The 26,676-nt window shown below is 35.4% G+C and overlaps 1 protein-coding gene across 1 annotated transcript; it reads left to right on the forward strand.

Moving 5' to 3' along the window:
• The first annotated feature begins 1,208 nt into the window (after nucleotides 1–1,208).
• Nucleotides 1,209–25,849, forward strand: MOB4 (MOB family member 4, phocein). Its single transcript, XM_090282199.1, has 8 exons — nucleotides 1,209–1,328; nucleotides 5,067–5,129; nucleotides 12,084–12,184; nucleotides 16,333–16,375; nucleotides 16,561–16,647; nucleotides 22,475–22,554; nucleotides 23,570–23,681; nucleotides 23,811–25,849. Exons 1-8 carry the CDS (start codon nucleotides 1,269–1,271, stop codon nucleotides 23,940–23,942), a joined length of 678 nt encoding a protein of 225 aa, XP_090138325.1. The 5' UTR covers nucleotides 1,209–1,268; the 3' UTR covers nucleotides 23,943–25,849.
• Nucleotides 25,850–26,676: the final 827 nt, after the last annotated feature.

Below are 26,676 nucleotides of genomic sequence, written 5' to 3' on the forward strand. Positions count from 1 at the left end.
TTAATAAATATTTGTTAAATGACTAATCCTTTTGTATCTAGAAGATAGTGATGAAATTAAAAATTAAGTTTTTGCTCTTGAAAAGTTACCAGTCTATACATCTTCCAGAAAGAAGGAATCTTACTTAAGGCAAACCAACTATCTATTGTTAAACCCCTTTAAGCAAAGTTCCAAGTATCTGACAATTATCCAATTTGGCACCCACTGAATTTAACCGATCTCTCTTCCACTCCTCACTTACATGTTTGGATGATATCTGTGACATATCTCCTCTCAGCATTCTCAATACACCTTAGGTGTATTTGATGAAATATGTGATGTTTTCTTCTCTTGGAAATCACCCTACTTAACTGTATACACTCTTCACTCTTTGAACTGTTTTCCCATCTGGTAGCCTAAGGCCTCTCTCATCTCAGATCAAAGATTTAAGGTTTCTAAGCAGGAAACAATAATTAATTAATTTGCCACAACTGCTATGATTTCATGACTAAAGGGGACACTTAAAAGTTTCAACAAAGGAAATTTGAAAAATTCTGTAAGATGTACAACTCCCACCACCTATCAAGGGGTATTCATTTTCTCCTCCTGCTTTCTGACTTGCAAAATATACGAGCTAATTTTGTCTAACGCACAATACCAGATGTTCGCTCTATCTCGGATAATTGACATTTGGGTCTTTTATGTACTTAAACAAACTTGCCATTGAAAAGGTCCTTGACTTTGAAGTCAGTGCAGGGTGGAAATATCATTTGATACTCTTTAAATCCCAGTCTCACGTCAGATTGGTCGATTTCATGCAGGTCCTTGAAATTTTCCCAGACCGTTTTCCACTTTGCTTCCTAGGTATGTGTTTGCGCAAGGGTTTACTGAGACAGTCGCCTTTGGGTAAGCTCGGTCCTCCTAATGTAACCAACATAAACTCAAGGAGATACACGCAGAGCCGGCACACTTCCGCAATGGCCCCCTGAGCCACCCAGATGACTCTTCCGAAGCCCCTACAGCCCCTACAATCTACGTTCTTCCCGCCCTTCCAGTCTTCGCCCTTCTCTCGTCGGCTGTTCTTTTGCTTAACCTCCTCCCTCCGCCATTTCGCTCTTTCTGGAACTCCTCCTTGTCTTCCCGCCCTGCCCTGCGCGGATTACGGCTGTTCCGTCAGTTGCCGCCCCTCCCCAACTCCCAGACTAAGGGCGCTGCTCCGCCCCGCCTCCTGCGTAGGCTGCCGTCCCCTACATCCGGGTACTGCTTCCAGCCGCCCAGACTCTGGCACTATGGTCATGGCGGAGGGGACGGCTGTGCTGAGGCGGAACAGGCCGGGCACCAAGGCGCAGGTACCAGCTTTACAGCTTTTCTGCGGGGGAACTCTTGGTGCCGAGCGGCGCCGCCCCTGGAAGTTGGCCTCCCCTGACAGGAGGTTGGGCCGGGGCGGCAGGCAGGCAGTTGGGGGCAGCCAGTCACCGGCCTGGTCTTCCGGAGCCGCAGCCCCTCAGTCTGGAGGAGGCGGAGGCGGTGGCGGCGGCGGCGGCGGCGGCCAGTGAGGCCTTAGATCCCCGACGTGAGGGTGGGCGTGAGGGGAGGATGGGGCTGCTGGGGGTGGTCGCCCAGACCAGGGCCTGGGAACCTGTCAGCGGGTTCCGTTTGTTCTCGGCTCTCCCCTCAGTTCCAGTCGACCTGAGTCCGAGGGGCACAGCCGGCTAAGTGGAGACCCCGGTGATTTCGTGAGGGCCTGGGCTGCCAGGGGGTGGGTGGTGGGGGCCTGTAAACACAATTTACCTTATCCTGGCTTCCACTTCCTACCTGGCTTGTGACGTACCTGCCCGACTTCTCCAATTCAGCTGGTCCAGCCGGATCCAGGTGGCGATAATTGTTTGCCTTTGGCCACTTTTCGCTGCAGCTGTTCTCTCGTCCAGCAAGTTTTCATCAGCAGGTTGCGACTTGTTAGAGATCATTTATTGTGAATGCCCTTGTTATTATGTGAAGCACAGTTAGGGAATGAACTGATCAGAATTTTATTAGTTTCGGTAGGGCAATATTTGAGTGAGTTGGTGCTTGTTTAGGTATTGGTTCTTGGAATTTGCTAAGGAGGAATGCTTCCCATTCTTTAAAAAATCAAACAGGCATTTAGACTTGACCTCATTAATCTGCCAGCTGAAATGGCTTGCTATGGAGGAGATATTCTAAAATTAGAAGAAATGTGTTAAAATGTAATTTTAAAGAAAAACTGATAAAAGTGAAAAAAACAAAGCAACCATGGAGCTATGACTGTATGCCGGGGAATGGCTTTTAATATCATCCACAGAATTCTGGAAAGGGAGCCCTTTCAAAGGGATTTTTATAGATCCAGACACCTTCCCCAACCCCATGTTACTGATCAGAAAACCATATACTAGAGAATGGATTGCATTTGCTCATGGTTACATAGCTTTGCATTCTTAGTTCACCGGTGACTTTTTCTCTAACAAGTTGCTACTAGTACTGAATTTTAGAGAACTTAGTTTGAAAGTGCTATTACGAGTCACATTAAACTGTCAGTTGCTCTGGCAGTGGCTCTGGCAGTTCATGGCCATACTACTGGGAATTTTTTTTTTAAGGGTAGTACTATTTTATTTTAATATTTATTTTTATTTTATTATTTATTTATTTTTAGAGAGCAGAGAAGGGAGGGAGAAAGAGAGGGAGAGAAACATCAATGTGTGGTTGCCTCTTGTGTGCCCCCATCTGGGGACCTGGCCCACAATACAGGAATGTGCCCTGATTGGGAATCGAACCACCGACCCTTTGGATCTCAGGCCAGCGCTCAATCCACTGAGTTACACCAGCCAGGGCGGGAATTTCTTATTTAGGCTTCCTTTTTACCTTTTCCAAACTTTCTTTACAGGGTGGGGCAAAAGGAGGTTTACAGTTGTGAGTATGGTAAACAATACAATAACTAATAATAATACAACAACAAAGTCGCTTTTGCCCCACCCTGTGTAAATGCTCTCTTAGATAACATCACTTCTTTTTTTAAAAATACTTCTTTTATTTTTAGAGAGAGGGGAAGGGAGGAAGACAGGGAGAGAAACTGATCCGTTGCTCCTCACAGGCCTCAACTGGGACCTAGCCTGCAACCCAGGCATGTGCCCTGACCAGGAAAGGAACCAGGGAGCCTTTGGTTCACAGGCGGGCACTCCCACTGGGTCACATCAGCCAGGCCTAAACTGGATTTTTGGTTCCTTCTTTAAGTGTTTAAAGTATATCACAGTTATGATGAGACGGAACATTTATAGAATTCCCTCACTTATCGCGGGTATTATGTCTAGACCACCCCTCCCCCCATGATAGGTGAAAATCCACGAAGTAGGAACCTTACATTTATTTTAGTGTTTATATATATTTTAAGGCTTTATAAACCTTTCCCACACACTCATAAATCATTCCCAGTCCCTTATTAACCTTTTCCACACTTTATTATAAACACTACTTATGTTCTTAAACATATTCTACACTCTTAAACCTACATAACTTTAACAACATACGTATACAGTACAGCAAAATCCCGTGATATAGCGAAAAATCCACGATAAATAATTAAATATAATATTTTTTAAAATCCCGCGATACAGTGAGGCTGCGATAATTGAACCGCGATATAGAGAGGGACTGCTGTAATTCCCACTTAAATTTTTCATGTCTTTTCTGTATATCACTAATGTGTTTTCTAATATTTTAATAACAGTCTACAAACAAATTTTATTTTTCTTCAGACCCCTCCCCCACTACAAACTAAAATTCTAAATGCAAGTGTATGCAAAGTCTATTGATAGCAACATTTTTAACTTTAAATCTTAGGAAGAATTTTAAAATTACTCTTTAATAATATTTAGATGATGTCTAGGATAAAGACATCCTGGAATAATGTTTAGTAAGTTTTCTAAAGTTTCTCGACATTTTAAAATAAAGTTAGTTCATTTTCATTCATATAGGAAAACCATTAAAAAAATGAACAGTTTAAGACACTTAAAAAGGTATACCCATCACCTACCCTCAGAATGAAAACATGACTGATATAGTTGAATCCTTCTGTATGATATTCTTCTGTCTTCTACCCACTCCTTCCAACCAAAAATGGTGATTATCATTTCTTTATTTTCTTTTAACTTTTACTATATATGTATTATATCCATAAGTATGCTTTGGATCTTCTTAAACTTTTATTTATGTGCTATCACATAAATAGAAGGTGTTTGGAGACTTAACCATGTTGATTGATAACAGGGTTATAGATCATGGTTTATAACTGCTTCACCCCGTTTTTATTTAAGAGACATTTATTAAGCACCTACTAAGTGTCAGAAATTGTGCTACCTACAAAGGATACATAGATACACTTTGTTTAAGAACCAGTAAATTGGAAAAGTTCTTAATCACTTAGAATATCTATGAACTGGATCGCCTCTAGGGGAATTCACAGCCAGTGTAAGATGATCCACAAAAATAGCCCCCTTATAAGAAAGCTGCTCTGGTGGCTAGTCTGTTTTTTTGATGAAACTCATTTTAATAAATTTTAAAAAATTATTGTTTATTGGTTTTGGAGAGAGAGAGAAACATTGATTTTGTTGTTCCACTTTAGAAATTTTAAATGCTGTTTGGAATTGGAACAATAATTTATAATGTCTGTTTAAAATAACACTTATGGAATAGTAACTACTGCTACTTGTTCTGCTACTAACACTAACTATTCTTTAGGTAAATACTGATTGTTTTATGGCAGCTGGAGATTAAGTGTAACTTTTTTAGATGATATTTAACCACCATAAAATCAAAGTGGTGGATTTATCTCAAGTGATACATGAAAGGTTTATGGGAGCCATACTGAGGGATTTGTGGTTGAAAAAATATATAGTTCAGTTAAAATCTTGGCATTTATTTAAAAACATTGAATAAAATTCCTTTAACTTATTTACTGGTAATTACAATGTTTACAATATGAGGCCTTTTCTCTAGTGTAACTTTGAATTTTTAGTAAGAATTGAAGTTAATCATTCTAGTATTGGATATGGTGCTTTAACCATGAATTTTTTTTATAGGATTTCTATAATTGGCCTGATGAATCCTTTGATGAAATGGACAGTACGCTGGCTGTTCAGCAGGTAATAACAATAGTTTCTTTTGCAACTCCAATAAACTAAAGGTTAGACCTCCTTTAGTATAGGTAAGTGTTTCTATATCTTAGCATAAATCAGAATCCATGGAATTAATGGAATACCTATTTAAAACTTTTATCAACCTTCATTTTGTTTTAAGATGGCGTATTAAACTATAATCAAATACATTTTAATATCTTAAAGTATGTTTATCTGTATAATATCTATGTACCAAATTTGATATTTCAGTGAATTTAATTCAAAATTAATTGAGTACTAAGTTAGAATAACAGTTAAGTAGAAGTAGCTACTCATTTGGTGACAGAACACTTGAGAACATGTACTTAAGCTTTACATTTTAATTTTAGTTCCCATCAGTCCTTTACATTTGTCCCCCTCCAGTACATTTGAGGGCTAAGATGCCTCCCCTTAGGCTGTTGCCATTATCAGGTAGCTCACCAAAGCAGTGATTATCAAGAAGGTGGGCTCCTGTAGCATATTTGCTTTGAAAAGCCCCTCAGGATATTCTTAAATATTCCTGTTGAGAATCACATTGTGTACTATGTTGGGTTAAAAAAAAGAAGAGGGGGTGTTATTCTTTCAAAAAGAATAAAATCTGGACTGGGAAAAAATAGTTTCCAAAGCTAATAATTAAAAATTGCACTTAGGAGTTAATAAATGGATGCCTGAAATTAGATGTACTAGTATATTGGACTAGGCATTGGTTAACTTAACATTTTTAAAGAGAAAATGTGCAATAATGATAGGCTAGCTTTGTCTTGATGGCCAAATAATAAAAGTAGATAACTATTTGGATTTATTGTTATTAGAAGATCTTAGGAAATAAAATAGAGTAGTTCTTCAAGCATAAAACAATTCATAATCATTAAACGAAACCATTTAAAATGGATTTTGTGCATTAGATATTCAGCATAGGAAATGAAAGAGCATTCATGAATGAATGGTTTTGTGCATTGCCTTTTAAAAATGTATTGGTCAATCAGCAAATATTTATTGGGTTAGCTATAAGATAAGCCTTGTGGAGGATACTCAAATATAAACCTAGGGCTCTGTGTCTGGAAATTGGCAAAAATTAGAAGGAGAAATGTGCAGATATTTCTTTCTTTAAAAGTAGAGGTTGTATCCTGCTACTTTGTTGAATTCGTTTATTCTAATAATGCTTTTGTGGAATGTTTAGGGCTTTCGCTTGTGAGATAGTGCCATTTGCAAATAGATAATTTTATTTCTTCCTTTCCAATCTGGATGCCTTTTATGTCTTCTTCTTGCCTAATAGCTCTCTCTCTCGAACTTCAATACTACTTTGAATGGAAGTGGCAAAAACAGGCATCCTTATTTTGTTCTTGATTATAGAGGAGAGCTTTCAGTATTTTTCATTGAGTGTGATGTTCACTGTGTGTTTTTCATATATGGCCTTTATTATGTTGAGGTAGTTTCCTTCTATTTCTGATTTGTTGAGTGTTTTTGATAAAAAGGTGTTGAATTTTGTCTGATGCTTTTTCTACAGCAATTGAGATGACCATGAGTTTTTCCCCCATCATTCTTTTAATGTGGTATTATAATGATCAATTTTTAAAAATGTTGAACCATTCTTGTATTCTAGGAATGAATTTCACTTGATCACGGTGTATGATCCTTTTAATATGCTGCAGAATTTGGTTTGCTAGGATTTTTGCATAAATGTTCATAAGGGAAAGTTGGTTTATAGTTTTCTTAGAATGTCTATGACTGACTGGCTTTAATATCAGGCAGTGAATGAGTTATGAAGGATGTCCTTGTCTTCAATTTTTGGGAAGAATTTGAGAAGGATTGGTGTTCTTTAAATGTTTGGTAAAATTCATCAGTGAAGCCATCAGGCCCAGGACTTCTCTCTGGTTGGACAACATTGTGAATGTAATTAATGCCACTGAAATGTACACTTAAAAACGGTTAGAGTGACTGTTCTTTCCCTGTTGACTGGTCTTGGCATTCTTGTCAAAATCTATTGACTGTATATGTGAGTGTTTATTTCTGGGAGTGCTGTTTAGTTCAGTCGGTCTACATGTCTATCCTTATGCCAATACTGTTTTGATTTTTGTAGCTTTGTAGTAAGTTTTGAAATTGCAAAGTATGGGTCCTCCGACTTTGTGTTTTCTCTTCAAGATTATTTTGGCTATACTGTGCCTCTTGCAATTTAATAGAAATTTGAGAATCAGCTTTTCCATTTCTATAAAAAAGACTTGGAATTTTGATAGGGATTGCATAGAACCTGTGTATTACTTTGGGTCGTGGTAAGTCCTCCTACCTATGAATGAGATGTCTTTGAATTCATGTATGTAAGTCTTCTTTATTGTAGCATGTTTTGCAGTTTTCAGTCTATTAGTATTTAACCTCCTATTTAAATTTATTCCTGGGTACAGTTGATTCTTGAACAATGTGGGGGTTAGGGGCACTGACTGCACCCCTGCACAGTTGAAAATTCACTTGTAATTTTTGACTCCTCCGAAAGTTAACTACAAATAGCCAGTTTTCACTGGAAGCCTTACAGATAACATAAACAGTTGGTTAGCACATATTTTGTGTTATGTGTAGTATATAGTGTGTTCTTACAATAAATTAAACTAGAAAAAAAGGTATTAAGAAAATCATAAGGACAATAAATATATTTACAGTATTTATTGGAAAAAAATCTGTGTATAAGTGGACCTGTACAGTTCAAATCGTGTTGTTCAAAGGTCAACTGTGTTTTATTCTTTTGAATACTATTGTAGATGGATTTGCTTTCTTAATTTCCTTTTGGATGTTTATTGAAAGTGTATAGAAATGTAACATTATTGTAAATTGGTCTTATATCCTGCTGCTTTGCTGATTCACTTATTAGCTTTCTTAGCTTTGCTGTGGATTCTTCAGATTTCTGTAAGGATTATGTCATCTGTAAATAAAGATAGCCTTTCTTTTAATATGTTTTTCTTGTCTAATTATTCTAGCTAGAATACAATGTTGAATGGCAGTGGTGAAAGTAGGCATATTTGTATCATTTCTGATTTTAGAGGAAACCCTTTCATTCTTTTACCCTTGAGCATGATGTTACCTGTGGCTCTTTTATAAATGCCCTTCATTTATAAAAGAAGAGGAAGTTCTCTTCTATACCTGGTTTTCAGTGTGTTTTTATCATGAGAAGGTGTTGGATTTTGTCACATATCTTTTTTGCTTTAATTAGGATGATTGTGTGTTTCTTCCTATGTATTTTAATGTAGTGTATTAATACATTAATTAATACATTGAATGGTATACTTTTTTTTTAAATGTTGAACCATCCCTTAATTTCTTTCAGCTTTTTTTTTTTTTTTTTTTTTTTGCTTCATTTTGATGTGGTATATATTTTTTCCCTCCTTTTACTTTAAGCCTACCTACATCATTAGTTGGGTCATATTTCTTTGTTCTTTCTGATAATCTTTGACTTTTAACTGATATATTTAGGGCATTTAATATTAATGTAGTTATTGATAGCTATGTTTAGATTTAGGTTTACAGTTTTATTGTTTTCAGTTTGTTCCCTGTTATTTTTTTTGTTTTAAGTTTTTATTTTTTAGAAAGAGGGGGAAAGGAGAGAGAAAAAGAAGGAGAGACACATCGATGTGTGAGAGATACACTGATCAGTTGCCTCTCCCACTCCCAACTGGGATCCTGACCCACAACCCAGGGTTGTGTCCTGACTGGGAATGGAACCAGCAACCTTTTGGTTTGCAGGCCAGCGCTGAATCCAATGAGCCACACCAGCCAGGGTGTTCCCTGTGTTTTTGTTCCTCTGTTTCTGTTTGCTGCCTCTTTATGGATTGTTTGAACATTTTAGTATTCTGTTTTAATTTATTCTAATTTGACTGTATCTCTATATACTTTTTTGATGATTGCTCTAGAAAGTACAAAATCCATACTTAAAAAAAAATCTTCATCTGAGGATGTTTTTATTGAATTTTTTTTTTTTTTGAGAGATAGGAAGAGGGGGAGAGAGAGACAGACAGACAGACATTGATGTGCAAGAGAAACTTGATCGTTTGCCTCCTATACTCACCCTGACCAGGGGTCAAACTCACAACCTAGGTATGTGCCCTGATGGGCAATCATACACACAGCCTTTTGGGAAGTGGGACAACACTCCAACTGAGTCACCCGTCCATAACCATACTTAACTTTTCACAGTCTACTTAAAATCAATATTTTACCACTTTGATTGAAATGTAGAAACGACCCTAATATAGAGCCCTTTCCCCTCCCCTTTTTTGCTATATTTGTCTATATACACCTATAGTTTTGGAAAGCCTGTCAGTGTTATATTTTTTGCTTTTATTTGCTAAACATTTTTTTATATCCTTTATTGATTATGCTGTTACAGCTGTCCCAATTTCTTTTTCCCATTGTTCCCCTCCACCCAGTGACACCCCTCTCTTCAGTTGTCTCCCCCCCCTTAGTCCATGCCCATTGGTTGTGTACATAGTTCTTCTCAGCATCTTCCTGTCGACTCCACTCTCTCCTACTATGTTTCTTAATTCCTGTACCATCCATCCCTTTTCCCCTTCCCCCTCCCCACTGACCTCCCCACATCATGTTCCCCAGACCTGTAATTCTTTTCCCACTCTCGTTGCCTACTTAGTCTGCCTTTGTTTCAGTTCCCTAGCTTCTGTTGTTGGTTGTTGTGATACAGTTTTCATTTTAATGTTCATAGTTTTGATCATCTGCCTCCTAAACAGGTCCCTTTAACATTTCACATAACAGTTGTTTGGATCTAATGAACTCCATCAGTTTTACTTGGTCCTGGAAGCACTTTCTCTGCCCTTCTATTCTGAATGACAGCTTCGCTGGATAGAGTAATTGTGGTTGTAGGTTTTTGCTTTTCATTACTTTGAATATTTCTTGCCAGTCCCTTCTTGCCTGCAGAGTCTCCTTTGAGAAATCAGCTGATAGCCTTATTGGGACCCCTTTGTACATAATTCTCTTCTTCTCTCTTGCTGCTTTTAAGATTCTCTCTCTATCCTTAATTTTTGACATTTTGATTATAATGTGTCTTGGTGTGGTTCTCCCTGGGTCCAGTTTATTTGGAACTCTCTAACTTCTTGGTCTTGTAAGTCTATTTCCTTCCCCAAGTTAGGGAAGTTCTGCTTCATTATTTTTTCACATAAGTTTTCAGTTGCTAGTTCTTCTTCACCTGGCAACCCTATGATTTGGATGTTCGCTTGCTTATAGCTGTTCCATAGGTTTCTGAGCCTCTCCTCATTTTCCTCACTCTTTGTTTCCTCTTTCTGCACTGGGTGGTTGACTGTTATTTCCCTGTGTTCCGATTTGTTGGTTTGATCCCTGGTTTTCCTTCCCTCACCACTTGTTTTGTATGTGTTTTCATTCATTTCAGCAGGACTAGCCTTCATTCCTTCCCCGTCTTGTTTAAGATCCGCTGTTAGGACTGTAATCTTTCTTATAACTATGGCTCTGAACTGAGCCTCAGAAAGACTTTTTATCTGCTGGTCCGATAGATCATATATTTGTTGTCTGGTCAGCTGCGTGATTAGGATCTCTATCATGATCCCTGCCATCTTGACAGTTTGTGTTTACCTTTGCTTCTTGAGCAGAGCTGTCACAGCTCCTACGCTATAGGGGGCGGAGCTCCGTGCACTAATCACATCACTACCAGTAGGGGTTGACCCTTCTCACCACACTGTGGCGCTTTGTATGGGGGCAGGGGTCCAAGATGGATTCCTGCTGTTCAGTCTCCGCTGGGAGACCTGGAGCCTCCTCCTCTGTCCCCACGCCCTCTGGGCCTCACAGTCCGAGGCAATGGGGTCTGCCTTCCCCAGCATTGGAATCGTGAGCTGACGGGTTTGGTCTTCAGCCAGGGGTGCTTCCCAGGCGCTTCTCACCTCCCCTTAAAATACGGGTATCTGTGCTTATAGCCATACCTCCGCCCGTCCCCCCCCCCCCCCCCCCCAACACCGCAGCCACCGCTGACCGCGCATCTTGATCTCTCTGCCCTGGCTTTGCCCCTCCTACCCGTCCAGAAGAGCACCACTTGTTTATAACTTCATACATTGGACTTCCATGTAGCTTTATTTTCTGGAACTTCTAGTTTATGGTTTTGCGGTAGTTGTAGTCCTCAGTTGTGGAGGGAGACGGACAGAGCATGTCAGTCTAGGCCTCCATCTTGGCCGGAAGTCCAGATACATTTTTTTAGCACCACATTTTTTTCTTCTTTTTGTGGGACTCTGGTGATGTGAATTTAATTTTTTATATCCTCATCTGAGGACATGCTTAATTGATTTTAGAGAGGAGGAGGAGGAAGGGGGAGAGGGAGAGAAACATCAATGTAAGAGAGAAACATCAATCAATTGCCTCTCATACGCACCCCGACTGGGACTGAACCTGGAACCCAGGCATGTGTCTTGACCAGGAATTGAACCAGTGACCTTTGCTTTGCAGGACAACGCCCAACCAACTTGAGCCACACTGATTAGGAGACCACAGTTAACATTTGCACTGTCTATATTGTACATTCATATGAAAATTATGGTTTGAAGTTTTGATCCCAGTTCCATTCCTGGTAAATATAGGCATTTTTGTAGTAAATTCTATTCCAAAGAAGTTGAATTGGAGAATTTCTGAATTATATTACATCCTCACTTAACAACAGTTGATAGGTTCTTAGAATTACAGTTAAATGTCGTTTAAGGAAAGCAGTTTTACCATAGACTAATGATATAAACAAGATTTAAGTCATTATGGCATCTCATCAACATTATATAATGAAATGTTATTCGGAGACTAGCTGTACTGATTATGATTCTGTACTGGGTTTTCTATTTCATTTATAACCCAAAAGTTGAACCACAAGAGCAGTTTTGTATTCAAAAATTATGTATTTAACATAAGATTTACCATTAGTATTTTCATTAACTATAAGAACTTCTTCGTTTATAGTATATTCAACAGAACATAAGAGCAGATTGTTCCAATATTGACAAAATTCTTGAACCACCAGAAGGCCAAGATGAAGGTGTATGGAAGTATGAACATTTAAGGTAGGTCCTTATGATACATCAAAATAGTAATAGTACTTCTATTGATAAAAATAATCTTTAATATTGATTATGAATTATAAATAAAATCTTTATGTAACTGCAAATCAGAAGGCAAATTCTAAAGCTTTTTTAGTTTCAATGTTATAAAGACTTTCAACTTTGTTATTTACTGATTTTTTCCCTACATTTATGAATTTGAGTGTTATCTTTTTTACAGTTTTCTTTAATTACATCTCTTAACCACAGATGCATTATTTTCATTTACCTACTCATGAATAACTTTACAGTATTTACCTATAAAGGATCATATCACATTTCTAGTTTAGGCTTGGTACCTGATGAGTTCCCTGTTAACTACTGGGAACTTTCAGTCTTCCCTTTGGTAAATAGTGATTAATTGTAATCCTGAACTAAGGAGTTTTGGGGCTTTTCATAATATCCTTTGAATGATAAAATTGATGATGAGTGAATGACTAGTTAACTTTAGAAGCAGTTATATCCTGAAGTTACTAGGTTGTTTCTTGAAGTTATAAACTTGCTAATATAAATGGGAGCTGGAATGAGTTCGTAGGTTAAATATAGAGAATGCAGTATGGATATATGTTCAATTGGGTTTATTACTTTTGAGGTGATTTTAAAATAATAATTACAGTAGAAATAAGACTTTTCCCCAATAAATTAGACCACATTTCCTGTGATGAGTGCCTCAACCTATAGTTAAGGTCACTTTTTTTTGATATTGCAGGCAAGTTGTCTAGATTTTGCAAAGACATAGTGTCTTGTCATACAGTTCAGCAATTTCAAGATGCTAAGACTTCTTTGTACTCTGCCAGTGTCTTGGACAAATCACTTGACTACTTGATCTAGTTTTTAAAAATACATCTCAGTACATGATTGAAAGTGTGAATATGTAGATATTTCCCTGCCCTCATAAATCAAGGTAGAGAACACTTTAGTATAATATATTCTCTGTCTTATTTTAATCAGCTTTGAAAATAACTGGGAGGATTAATGATGAAAATGAAGATTTTTTAATTGTATTTTTTCCATTACCATTTAACCCCTTTTACCTACCTTCCCCCATGAGGATTTTATGTAGCATAATATCTAACAAGTGAGGACTGATTTTAGTTTATAAGGTTTTTATTTTAGATCTAAGAAAACCTTTTCCTCCCTTTTTAACCTAGACTGTGAAATATGCGTTATACAAAACTTATAAAATTTTTCTCATGCATATTTTCTTTGTCCTGGTGCTATTGTTTGTACTTTTGTTATTTTTTCTGAATATTAGCTTCTCTTTTTGGTTTTATATTTATGCATTATACATCTCATGTATATCTTTTTTTGATTATCATACTATATACATCTTTATAGTTGACCAAGAAGAGTATGTGCTTGATGTTATTCGTTTGAGGATTAATACTTAATGTTATTGGTTAATACATTTGGTTATATTATGATGTTAATGGAAAGTGGGTCATGTCAAATCTCGCACTACCCAGTACTGAATTTGTATAATTAGGAAAAGATGCCCCTTCATTTGAGAGGGTGCAGTCTCATGCCAGGATTCATGGCTTAGCGACTAGAGTCACTTAGTAACTGAATTTCAGCTCTGGCTTGTGTCTTTAGTCATACAACTTAATGTGTTGAATTACCTTGAAGTTGTTAAGTTTGCACTATTTACCACAGATAGTGCCCATAAACATTGCCAAATCAGTTAGTTTAATTTTGCTATTGGCCATGAGTAGGTTGACTGGACAAGAAACTTGTAACAAATAAAAAATATATAACATGCAGTCTACAGATAAGGGCCAGTAGAGGGTGATGTGGTGATTCAGAAATAATATTTTTGTAACCTAAGAAGAGCATTATTATTGGGCACCTGGAAGTGAAATAAAATTATAGACAACTGAAAATTTAACCACTGTCTTTTTGTTTTCTTCAATTGTAATGTGATTTAAAAAAAAATCCTCAGTCAAGGATATGTTTATTGATTTTAGAGAAGGAGGAAAGGTGGGAGGGAGAAACAAACATATATAGCTCTACTGGGGATTGAACCTACAACCTAAGTATGTGCCCTGATGCAAATTGAATCCACAGCCTTTGGGTGTATGGGATGATGAGTCAACCAACTGAGCCACCTGGCCAGCGGTATAATGTACTTTAAATAAGTAAATAAAATTTTTTTTTCTTTTTTTTTTTTTTTTAGTTTTTCTTTTTATATAAGTGCAGTTTTTTTCATTTGGGACAGTTTTATCTACCAATTACATATGTTTTGGTTTTGCATTTTTAAAAAATTAAAGTGTTCTCATTTGTTTGACGGGGAAACATAGTAGTGATTAATTTGCTAGGATTTTTAGAACACATTCAGTACAGTAGTCCCTCTATATCGCGGTTCACTTATTGCGGCCTCACTGTATCGTGGCATTTTTCAAAGTATCATATTTAATTATTTATCACAGATTTTTTGCTATATCGTGGGATTTTGCGGTACTGTATATGTATGTTGTTAAAGTTAAGTAGGTTTAAGAGCGTAGAATATGTTTATGAACATAAGTGATTATAAAACTGTGGAAAAGGTTAATAAGGGAGTGGGAAAGGTTAGTAAGGGATTGGGAACAGTTTATAAGTGTGTGGTAAGGGTTTATAAAGCCTTAAAATATATATAAATACTAAAATAAATGTAAGGTTCCTACTTCGCGGATTTTCACCTATCACGGGGAGTCTAGAACTTAATACCTGTGATAAGTGAGGGAATACTGTATTTTGACAATTATAAAGTAAATTATCGTGTGACATAGAGGATAAATTGCCCATTAATAATCAGTTAACAAGTCTGTTTAAAAATGATGATCTTGTTCCTGGCTGGGTAGCTTAACTGGTTAGCTATGCCAAGATTGCAGGTTCCATCCTGGTCAGGGCACATACAAGACCCAACCAGTGAATGCATGAATAAATGGAACAACATCAACAAAAAGTGATTCTTTTCTCTCCCACCCCCCTCTTGGTCCCCCCTCTCTCTCTCTTCCCCTCCTTATCTCCTCTCTCTAAAAGTCAGTTTAAAAAATGATTATCTCAATATCATGAAATTTTCTACATTATTCATTATTCAAAAATATTTTTTACCAAAGGGTTGCTGGTTCGATTCCTAGCCAGGACACATGTCTGGATTGTGGGCCAGGTTCCAGTTGGGGGTGTGTGAGAAGCAATCACACATTGCTGTTTCTGTCCCTCTCTAGAAATGGATAGTCTTTAAAAAAAGTATTTTTTGAGCACTTAACTCTGTTCCAAGCATTGTTTTAGGCTTTACAATTCTCAGTATGGAAATTTTAGTAGGAAAGTATGTCATGAAAAAATACCCACTATCTGTTAAGTGACACAAAGGCAAGTCCAAAATTGTGATCTCAATATATTTTATTAATCTGTGGATAGAAAATCAAATTTGCTATAAGCAATAGTTATCTTTTTGGATGAGGTGGTAGAATTATGGAGGACTTTCTTCTACATTATGTTTGAAGATTTTATAAAGAGCATGTCATTTGTAATCAGAATAAAACTTGTAAAATACATAGTATAAAAAGTATAGTCTTTTCTGTATATCTGTTTATATGGGTATATACACACACAGATAATTTTTTCCATAATTGGTATTTTACTGTGAATATAAACCTATATCCTTTGTATGTCCTTTGCCAATATTTTACTACTCTCCAGTTGCTAATCATTTAGAATGTTTAAAAAATTTTTTTTATATATATACATAATTTCTGCAAACATTTTTGTATATATGCATACTTTTCTGATGATTTCATTAGAATTATTCTTGGGTGAATGACTTAGTCAAAAAATATACCCTTCCTAAGTGTCTTGATAAATATTTTCAAAATACTCAGAAAAATTGTACCAATTTGCAGGGTTAAAAGTGATCAACTCACTGAACTCTGATAATGAACATTTTTAGGGTCATTATTTTTGGATTTTGTTTAATTAATCTGTATGTCTTTGTAGGAAATGTGCATGTAATATCAAGTAGTGTTAATGATGAGGGAGGATGGATGGTACTGATCAGATTCTGTTTTCACAATTAGTATTTTAAATATAATGTGGAAAATAGATAAGACTTTTCATTTATCTATTTGCATTTTTAGGCAATTTTGTCTTGAGCTCAATGGACTTGCTGTCAAACTTCAGGTAATATTTTCAAGTTAAAGCTGTAATTGAAAATTCTGATTTTTCTTTCTGTTTTTGTAACTTAATGTGCTCACAAAGATTTATCCAAAATTTCTAATTAAGCTAGAATTTTACATTGAAATATAGTAACCCAAATGATAAACTTTGTTATTTTACATATTAAGAAATGTAACTATTTTTAACAGAGTGAATGCCATCCAGATACATGTACTCAGATGACAGCAACTGAACAATGGATTTTTCTTTGTGCAGCTCATAAAACTCCAAAAGAGGTGAGAATGATAAAATAGAATGGCTAGTAAAATTGTCATAACCTATATTTCTATAGGGCGGTAGTAGACAAGTTTTTAGGGTTTTTAGTTCACTGTTTATTTTGCCATTTGGTTTAGTGTTCTTTGCTGCAAAGTTATTGCCATAGTGCTATTTTAGGATTTCTTAGAGGTATCATTCTTCATAATTGGGCAGTTACATGGGTTAGAACTGTTTATGATTCATTGGCTATCACAGAATAACATATGTCAAATTGTGCCAATCCTAATGTGTAATGGATTACATATACCTGTTTAGATTTTTGATTCAGTGTGATTTAAAAAATTTTTTTTTTTTTACAGTGTAACTTCTTTTAATAGAAACAACTGTTGGTGATTACTAGTTAATGCTTACTCTTTTAAGTAGAAGTGTTACTTTTGAGCTTTTTAACTTTATAGGTCAATATTTTTTATGTACATTTCATTAATTTTTCTCACTATTAAGTTGAAACCCACCATAATGATTTTTCATTTCATGTTTGGTCCTGCATTGAAAAAGTTATTTATGTTTTTTTTTCTCAATTATTGTTGAGGTGAGAGTATAGGAAGTAAATATTTATATAATTTTTTTGTTTTATATAATGCCTTTATCTGATATTCTAGTGCATATTCAATTTTTGTTAGTTATCTCAGAAATGTCTTTTGCAACCGATTTATTGCTTTCCCCTTGATCTGTATTCCCTTTTAATCTGTAATACTTCTTACCAATGATTTGATTGAATATAATTGGGTTAGGCCAGTTCTGTGAAATTACAGAGCTTCAAATAATTATTATATTGACAGACCTCTAAGACTTGAAAACAAGTGACTCTAATTGTGAAATCAATATATGGTGTTACTTTGTTTGGAAAAGGTAAACTCTCTAAGGAATATCTGGTACCTGTCTAAGCAAATAGTACTGGAAGACTTGATTTCATTTGGGGTGTTGCTTTTTTGTGTTAATAAATTGAAGCAATATTGAGATTGTGTATCATTCTATATTTGGGAAAAACTACATAGTAGTTTCATTGATAATTCACTGAAATCGGGTACATAGTATAGTTAATGATGTGTTAATCGTAATTAAACTATATCATGAAAGCTAGTTTTGTCAGTTAGTAAAGGTGTGCTATCCAGTTTGTGATGGATTGTGAAATTTACATATACTTCATTGTTATATCAACTTTTTTTTCACTAATATTAAATGTAATATAAGTCTTAAAATTGCAACCTTCTTGCTGAAGAACTTCCTTTGAATTGTTCATGCGTCAAGGGAGAATGATAAAATTTCTAAGTGGTAGCTATATGGAATAGATTGCTATAAACATGAAAAGAAAATAATGAAATAACACTTTCTGAACTCTTGGAATAGTGGTCAGAAAATAATAGCAACTGATGGATTAGTGCTAAGAAAGTTGCTTTTACAAATTAAAAGCGCTGGGCAGAATCTGAATTAGAATAGACAAGATACTCACTACTGGTAGTCCTTCACTCAATGTCCTTAAGTTTTAAAGACATTGAGAGGTGTGTCCTTGAGAGGCATTGCAGCAAATAGTTAATTGTATAAGCAGTGATTGTAAGTGACAAAGGTTATAACTTGTTACTGTCTGCTGGCCCTTTCAGTCATATGTATATTGTGATCACTTGTATCATTATGAATATACATTTACAAAAATCTAATTTATAAAAGTTTGTGAACATATTACTCTTTTATCACCTACTTTGTCAAATTTTACTGTTGCACGTGAGGCAGAGTAGGATTAGTTAACTGTGAATTGGGGGAGGTGGAGGAAAGCAGCTAAAACAAGGAAAAACTCTCAACAGCCCCCCCCCCCAAAAAATCAGAAGTCAATTAAAGATCTAAAGTTATGCTGTCCGATACAGTAACCATGAACCACATGTGGCTCTGGAGCACTTAATTATGGGTAGCCTAACATGAGATGTGTTATAAGTGTAAAATACAAAATTGATTTTAAAGACTTAGTAAAAAAAACAGAGATAACTGGATATATACATACAAAAGAATAAAGTTAGACCCCAACCTCACGTAATGTACAGAATTCACTCAGAATGGATTAAAGACCTAAATGTACCAACTACAATTATAAAACTCTGGAGAAAAACATAAGTATATATCTTCATGACCTTGGACTGGGTAGTGAGTTCTTAAATATGACACCAAAACTACAAACAATGAAAGAAAATGTAGGTAATTCAGATTTCATCAAAAAATTTTTTTGTGCTTCAAAGGACACTGCCAAGAAGACAGCTCACAAAATAGGAGAAAATATTTTTGTAAGTTATAGCTCTGATAAGGACCTAGTATCCAGAATGCCTAAAGAATGTCATAACTCAGCAATTAAAAGACAGCTTATCCCTGGCTGATGTGGCTCGGTGGATTGAGTGCTGGCCTGTGAACTGAAAGGTCTCTGGTTCTATTCCTGGTCAGGGGGTGTGTGAGAGGCAGACGAATCGATGTTTCTCTTCTTTTTCTCTCTCCCTTTCCCTCTCTCTAAAAATAAATAAATAAAATAGTAAAAAAAAAAACCTTCAGTTTTCCTGGCCAGGTGGCTCAGTTTGTGGAGTGTCATCATGTACACCAAAAGGTTACAGATGCGATCCCCGGTCAGGGCACATGCCTATGGTTGCGGGTTTATGCCCTGGTCAGGGGCACATATGGGAGGCATCTGATCAGTGTTTCTCACATTGACGTTTTTTTCTCTCTCTCTTCCTCCTGCACCCCTTTAAATCAGTAAGCATATCCTCAGTTGGAGATTAAAAAAAAATCAGTAACACAGTTTAAAACTGAGCAAAATATTTGAATACACTTTTCTCTAAAGAAGATATTTAAATGGCTAATAAGTACATGAAAAAGTGCTCAACATCATTAGTCATTAGATAAATGCATATCAAAACCACAATGAAAATGGATAGACAAAATGTGGTATGTACATGCAGTGGAATATTTTTCAGCCATAAAAGGGAATGAAGTTCTGATACATGCTACAGCTTGGATGAACCTTGAGAACATCATGCTGAGCCAATAAGCCAAACACAGGGACAGCTATTTTATGATTCTATTTATATGAAATACCTTGAAAGGGCAAATGAATAGAGTCAAAAAGTAGATTAGATATTGCCAGGGACTGGGGGTTTGGGGTGTGGGAAGTTATGGATTGATGGTATAGAGTTTCAGCTGGGGATGATGAAAAGCCTTTGATTAGAAATAGATAGTGATGTTGATTGTACGTACTGAATGTAATTAATGCCAGCAAATTGTACATTTAAACATGGGTAAGCCCTGTCTGGTGTGGCTTAGGTGTCGTTCCGCAAAGCGTAAGGCCTCTGGTTAGATCTCTGGTCAGGGCGCGTACCTGGATTATAGGTTTGGTCCCCAGTCAGGGCATGTATAAGAGGCAACTGATTGATGTTTGTCTCTTACATCAGTGCTTCTCTCCCTCTCTTTCTCACTTCCTTCCCCCTTCTAAAAATAAATAAGTAAAATATTTAAAAAAATAAAAAGTTAAAATGGCAAATTTTATGTTTTTTATATTTTACCATAAATTTTAAATGGAAAAAAGAAGACATCCCACAATGGCATACACTTCACCCATTAGCATGAATAAAATATAAAAGAGATATAATAACAAGTATTGGCCAGGATGTAGAGAAAAGTGGAACCCTTTACATTGCTGATGGGTTTGTAAAATACTACTGTAGCCACTTGGGACAAACAGTTTGGAAGTTCCTCAGAATGATAAGTGTACAGTTACCATATGACTTAATGATGCCACTCCTAGATATATTCCCATAAGAAATGAAAACATGTCCACACAAAAATTTTACGCTCATGTTCCATTACATTATTTATGATAATCCAAAATGGAAGCAACCAAATTTCCATCACCTGATGAGTAGTACAGAAACAATGTGGTAAATGTGTGCAATGGAATATTATTCAGCCATGAGGAGGAATGAACTCTACGGAGGGAGAAACATGTTACAGTGTATTTATATATATTAAAATTTTAAAAGGTTTTGAATAAAAGTAATGAAGTATTGATTCATGCTATACCATGGATGAGCTTTGAAAACATGCTAAGTGACTTTAAAGGCCACATACTCATATTTAGGAAATATCCAGAATAGGCAAATTCATAGAAGACAGCAGATTAGTTGTTCCTTAGGGTTAGAAGGAGGAGAGAATGAGAAATAATGGGGTTTTTTGGAGGGTGATAAAAATGTTCTGGAACATAGTTGATAATTGCATAAATTTTGAATATACTAAAAACTACTGAATTGTTAACTTTAAAACCAATTTTATGGTATGTGAATTATATCTTAATTTTAAAATAACCTCAAAAAACTCATTAATAGTTTTTATATCAATTTTATGTTGAAATAATTTTGGCTATCTAGAGTTAAAATATTATTAAAATTAATTTCACCTGTTTCATTTTAGTTTTTTAATGTGGCTACTAGAAAACTTAAAATTAAATGTATGGCTTGTATTATATTTCCATTGGACAGGTGCTGACTTAAAGGTTGTAAAACTGTCCCAAATGATCAGTGTGAGAAACACAGTGACTTGGGGTATTTGTTTTTGAAAAATCACCTGAATCATATACATGGAGAAAGATAATATTTTCAATAATTACTGCTCATGGTACTGTTTTAGGCAGTGAGTCCACTAACTGTAAATTTCTGTGGATGTGTAGTTAGAAAAATATTTTTGTTCAGATAATCTTTATACATTTGCCACGGCACTATAAAAAACCATGTTTAGTAGCTATTATTTTACACTTCTAACTGCTACCTTCAGTCTCAACACCTGAAAAGTATTCTAATTACTGGGTAGAGTTAGAATCATTGTTATTCTTTTCTCTGGTTCATTTTTTCCTTCAAGTAGATGCCTGGTTCATTCTCACTGTACCTTTTCTTTGGTCTTTTTTCCTTGTCTGTCCTCAAAAGAACTGAGTGACTCCTTTGCAGTTTTATTTTTCCTTTATAGGTTTGCTGATTTGCCATGAAACAATAGGTTTTATTGTTTCTGATAAATAGAATAGGATTAGACAGGTTCGTTAAATTATAAGGATATAAATTTCATGTTAAATTTCACAGGAGGTTCAAGGAGAAAATTATTTAGAGAGCTGCTAGGGGAATAGGCATATAGTAAAGGATGCTTTCTAAGATGTTAGAAGACCAGGATCACTCAAGGTATTTGTGAATAGATGGAGGTTTCTGGGCTTCTTGGTAAAGTATAAATCAGTGGACCAAGAGTCAGTATATTTCTACTCTAAACATGTTTTTGAGTCCTTCCTAACTGTGATCTTGCTTAAGTCATAATGCTTGCTGCTGTACATCATCTCAGCACGCTCCCTCTCATGCTTTGGAGTTGGGTTATTTACATGCTTGCTTACTTGAATCTCTGTGATCTTTTCTAAGCTGGATCCTTATCCTACCTACAGATAATTTTAATACCTGGAAGAAGCCTGTGCATACTTGCAAATTGACCAGCTTCAGTTTCCTCATTTGTAAAGTTAGAAGGTTAGATTAGATCATCAGGTGTTGTTTTCTTCTTGTTTTGGGAGCGAGAAATTAGAAGACCTCTTCTAGAGGTCTGATACAGTTTATGGGGATAATAAAGCCTTATTTATTGATATAACATTGAATTTTAGTCATTCTGATATTGTAAGGCGATTTTTTTCTTAGAATATACTCAGGTTTTTGGAATAAGACACATGTAATAAATACACCTAACCTAAGAGGTAGAGCTCTTTGTTGATGTATTTTTATATTCTTTCTTTTATAGTGCCCTGCTATAGACTATACCAGACACACCCTTGATGGTGCAGCATGTCTTCTGAATAGCAATAAATATTTTCCTAGCAGGTAAACAAAACTTTTAAACATGGTATTAAACTTTTTGGATTTAATTTAAAAGATTGTTGTTTTTAAAACCAAAATGAGGCTTCTGGTAAACGTCTTATATTCTTTAAACTTTGTGTTTTTTTCACGTTTTGAAATTAGGGTTATGGTTAGACTAAAGCTAGCAGAACTTAGCTTGCAAAGCTCATAGGCCAGTTCAGTCGAGGGTAGTTCCTCCTGCTGTGTGTTATTGTCCAGGTTCTCTTTCTGGTGCTTTAGAGTTGGGGTATTTACACACTTGATTACTTGATTGAATCTCTGTGATAGTCAGCCTCCTCTTAGGATGCCTGAAGAGCAGACTTTTACTTAGTTGGACTGCTTGTTTTGGAAGGATTCCTTATTCTTGCCTATCACAAGCCTCATCAAATAAGATCTGGGAAGAAGCCTCTATATACTGTAATATATTGGGGAGGTTTGTGACTGGTCTTTTATTCTGTTAAGATATTTGTTATCAGGTGGATGGATCACTTTGGAATTCCTCCTGTCCCCCTCCCCAATATCATTAACTCCAAAGAGCTCATATAAAATATGTTAAAAATACTGGGTTTTGCCTCAGTATCCTGTATACATTTTTTTTTAAGTCAGAAATATGCAGACAATTTTTATTTTTCAAAAAACAACATAAGAATCAGGTTCTATGGAATAACACTAATTCCTTTTAGTAGTTTTAGTTATCTCTAGAGTAGAAAGTATTAATGTGTGTGTATGGTTTGATTTGTCAGGTATTTAATTGCGTTAAAGTACAATGTTTCAAAACTATGATACTGAATTTCTTAGGCACTGTGGTTACATAGAAGGAGCACTGGCCCAGGAGTGAACAGAAGTCTAGGCCTGCTCTTGCCACTTACTAGCACTTTGACCTTGGACTGAGAAGTTATTTTTCCTAGGTGTCTGTTTCCACACTTGTGAATTGAGAAGATTGGAATATATTGTTCCTAAGATACATCCAGCTCTATAAATCTGTGATTTCTGTTTCTAGGGTTAGCATAAAGGAGTCATCTGTAGCAAAACTAGGATCAGTATGCCGTAGGATTTACAGAATATTTTCACATGCTTATTTTCATCATCGTCAGATATTTGATGAATATGAAGTAAGTGTATTTAATAGTTATCCTGATGCATTCTTATCATAATGACAATAATATATGCTGGTATTACGTCTAGTATTTTTGGTTTGGGGTAGTAAATTAAAATAACATTCTTTTTCTTCTTTTCTACAGAATGAAACATTTTTGTGTCATCGGTTTACTAAATTTGTGATGAAATACAATTTGATGTCCAAGGATAACCTGATTGTACCAATTTTAGAAGAGGAAGTTCAGAATTCAGTTTCTGGGGAAAGTGAAGCATGAAGGGAATCATATAGAAAAAAGTGTACTGATCACATAATTAACATTCATTATGTACTGTGTGTGTGTATATATATATACATCATTTTAGACATGTCAATCATGTATCCATATTAGAGCCTCTTTGTTTAGTATATAGGTTTTTGTATGCTGAGTGTTGCCTTTTAAAATGGGAAAAACTTTTTAAGTTATTCATAAGTGGTATATTCACCGGTGTGGCACTCATGGTTTTTAAATAAGATTAGTATTATCTGTTTATAATGCCTCTTAATAAAAGAATTTACAGTTTGGTAAAATTGCTGCTAAACAATCATTGGATCACAATCCTCATCAAATAAACCATCTATAAAAGGATGAGTGAGCTTGTGGTTTTGCGCAAGCCATTTACTAAAGAAATAGTAATATTTTCCTTTAGTTTTACCCCTCAGTTTAGATAGTCTAGAAAATTCTGTAGTACATAGTTTAGTCTTAACTGTTAACTTTTCAAAAATGAGATAAAGTTTTAGATAACACATTTATGATTATGTGTATATCCAAATATAACTCAAATGAAGCATTAGTAATACTGAACTAAATTTAATGCTACATAAAGTATATTCTAGACCCACATACTAGGAAAGGATTTACCTTTTTGCAACAGTGGACTGTTACATACAAGATAGTGATAATGATAAGGTGCATAAATGATGCTCCCACTGGAAACCTACTCTGTCCTTCCCTTCTCATTTCTCTTAATATCCACTTCCCTTCCCCTCTCCGCACTAAACTGCATTAGCGCTGAGACGTTTTTCACCAGACTTGATTTAGTGGTGGCTTATACCTATTTATATTGTATTAATTGCTTACAGATTATACCTCATGTTAGCAATTACACTACAGGAAAAATGTATTGGCATAGGCTCTTGCTTAGCTTTGTTTTGCAAAATTGTTCTAACTACTTGGAAAACAGTTTTTTAAATAGCTTGATTCTCTCTGTTGGTAATATTACTCTTAACCATCAAGGCAGCATTTAAATTGAGTTGAAAAATATTGTATTTATTTTAATGACCCTTCCCTACAAAATTTATGTTTGAATTATATGCATGTGATTTCCTTTTTTTGCAATTATTTATAGGTCCCAAGGGTGTTGATGAATAGTCACACATTTTTTGGACTTTGTTATAATTCAGTATCTTAATAAGGATTCAACTGCAGATTTTACAATCTTAAAATTTGCTGAATACAGCTTTTAACAAAGCACTGGAGGTCTGATTGCTAAACTGCTTGTAATGAGACACTAATATAGGCTAAAAAACTATACATGTAGCAAAAAAAATACAGAAATCCATCTCTTGAACAGAGTTAACAAACATGGGGAACTTATTTTTTTCATTTAAAATGGTTGTTTTAGAATGAAGATGCAAATGTATTCATCTTAATGTGTTTTTTCAAATTTGAAGAAATATTTTATATAATGAGATAGGTACATACAGCAAAAATGTAGGAAATAGTAGCAGACTGACAGTGTGTATATATACTTATTATGCCTAAGCCTACCTGTATATTTGATTTTGGAACAATGCTATTCTAGCAGCCAGTCATTACTTTACCACAACCCAAACTATCTTTTAAGAAGTTTTATGGTTATAGTGAAAGGAATATTGACTTTGGAATTATACATTTATATTAATGTCACTGTAAACCAATGGGAATATTAATTTTTACACAAACTTGCTAAATACTGAGAGACTAAACTACTAAGTTAATAAATTATATATAGCAGTATAGCTGTTCTCTCTAGATGGTGAGTCAGTGGATTTCTGTTGCAGTGGCTGGGATTGGCAATCTGGCTAAGTATTTTGAAACATATCTTAAATAATATGGCTTAGTGTTAATGGGGAAATAAAATGCTTTTTTTTTTACTCATTCTATCTTCCCTTTGCTGTGTTTGAAATTGATTATTAAGAAAACAAGCAAACCAAAAAACCCAAAAGGAAACATCAGTTTGTAGTCTTGCGTTTGTATTCATATCAACATCTCCTTTATACTCATTGCATGTGAAGTTGACTCAATATACTAGGTAGACCTAAATGGAACAGTTACTGTTTTTGGTTAATACTCTACAGACTTTTGAAAATATAGATGTATGTACCTAAGTGGTATTGAAAAAATTAATGATGCTTAACAAACCATTGATTTATAAAGTAAGTGTTCTAAGAAGAGGGGAATAGAAAAATCACAGTTCTGTGTAATCAGGAAGTTAAGCTCCATCCTTTGGATTGATTATCTAATACAACTCCAAAAGCTAAAATTTTCTTCCCATAAAATTATTTTGAGCACATAGTCAATTTACTCTTTTTCTTCTGTCATATCTTGGAAAGAGCTAACAATTTATGTTCTCGTAAGTACCCTCGTTCATTTGTGTGTGTACGTTTTCTCTGACTTGGGGTCAAATTTGCATTAAATTTTTTTTTTAATTTGTTTTTTTATTACAGTTGTCCCATTTTTCTTCCATTGCTCTCCCCTGTCCTGCCCACCCCATCCCCTCTCCCACAGCTTAAATTCTTAATGAGTTAACACTTTTTTACTATCAGAATAACATTAAAAATCCATAATTACATTGTTAGCAAGGGCTGTGTTACTGCCGTGGCCAGCTAACTCAGTTGATTAGAGCGTTGTCCCAAAATGCCATGGTTGCAGGTTCTATCTCTGGTCAGGGCACATCCAAGGAACAACCAATGAATGCTTATAAGTAGAA

Source organism: Furipterus horrens, unplaced genomic scaffold (assembly GCF_987537825.1).
Source record: "Furipterus horrens unplaced genomic scaffold, mFurHor1.1.pri manual_scaffold_1, whole genome shotgun sequence".
NCBI classification, from domain to species: domain Eukaryota; kingdom Metazoa; phylum Chordata; class Mammalia; order Chiroptera; family Furipteridae; genus Furipterus; species Furipterus horrens.

Coding starts and splice junctions, on each gene's coding strand:
- MOB4 (XM_090282199.1), top strand. CDS start 1,269: ATGGTCATGGCGGAGGGGACGGCTGTGCTGAGGCGGAACAGGCCGGGC. Junction 16,376..16,560: donor GACTTGCTGTCAAACTTCAG/GTAATATTTTCA, acceptor TATTTTTAACAG/AGTGAATGCCATCCAGATAC. Junction 23,682..23,810: donor AGATATTTGATGAATATGAA/GTAAGTGTATTT, acceptor TCTTTTCTACAG/AATGAAACATTTTTGTGTCA.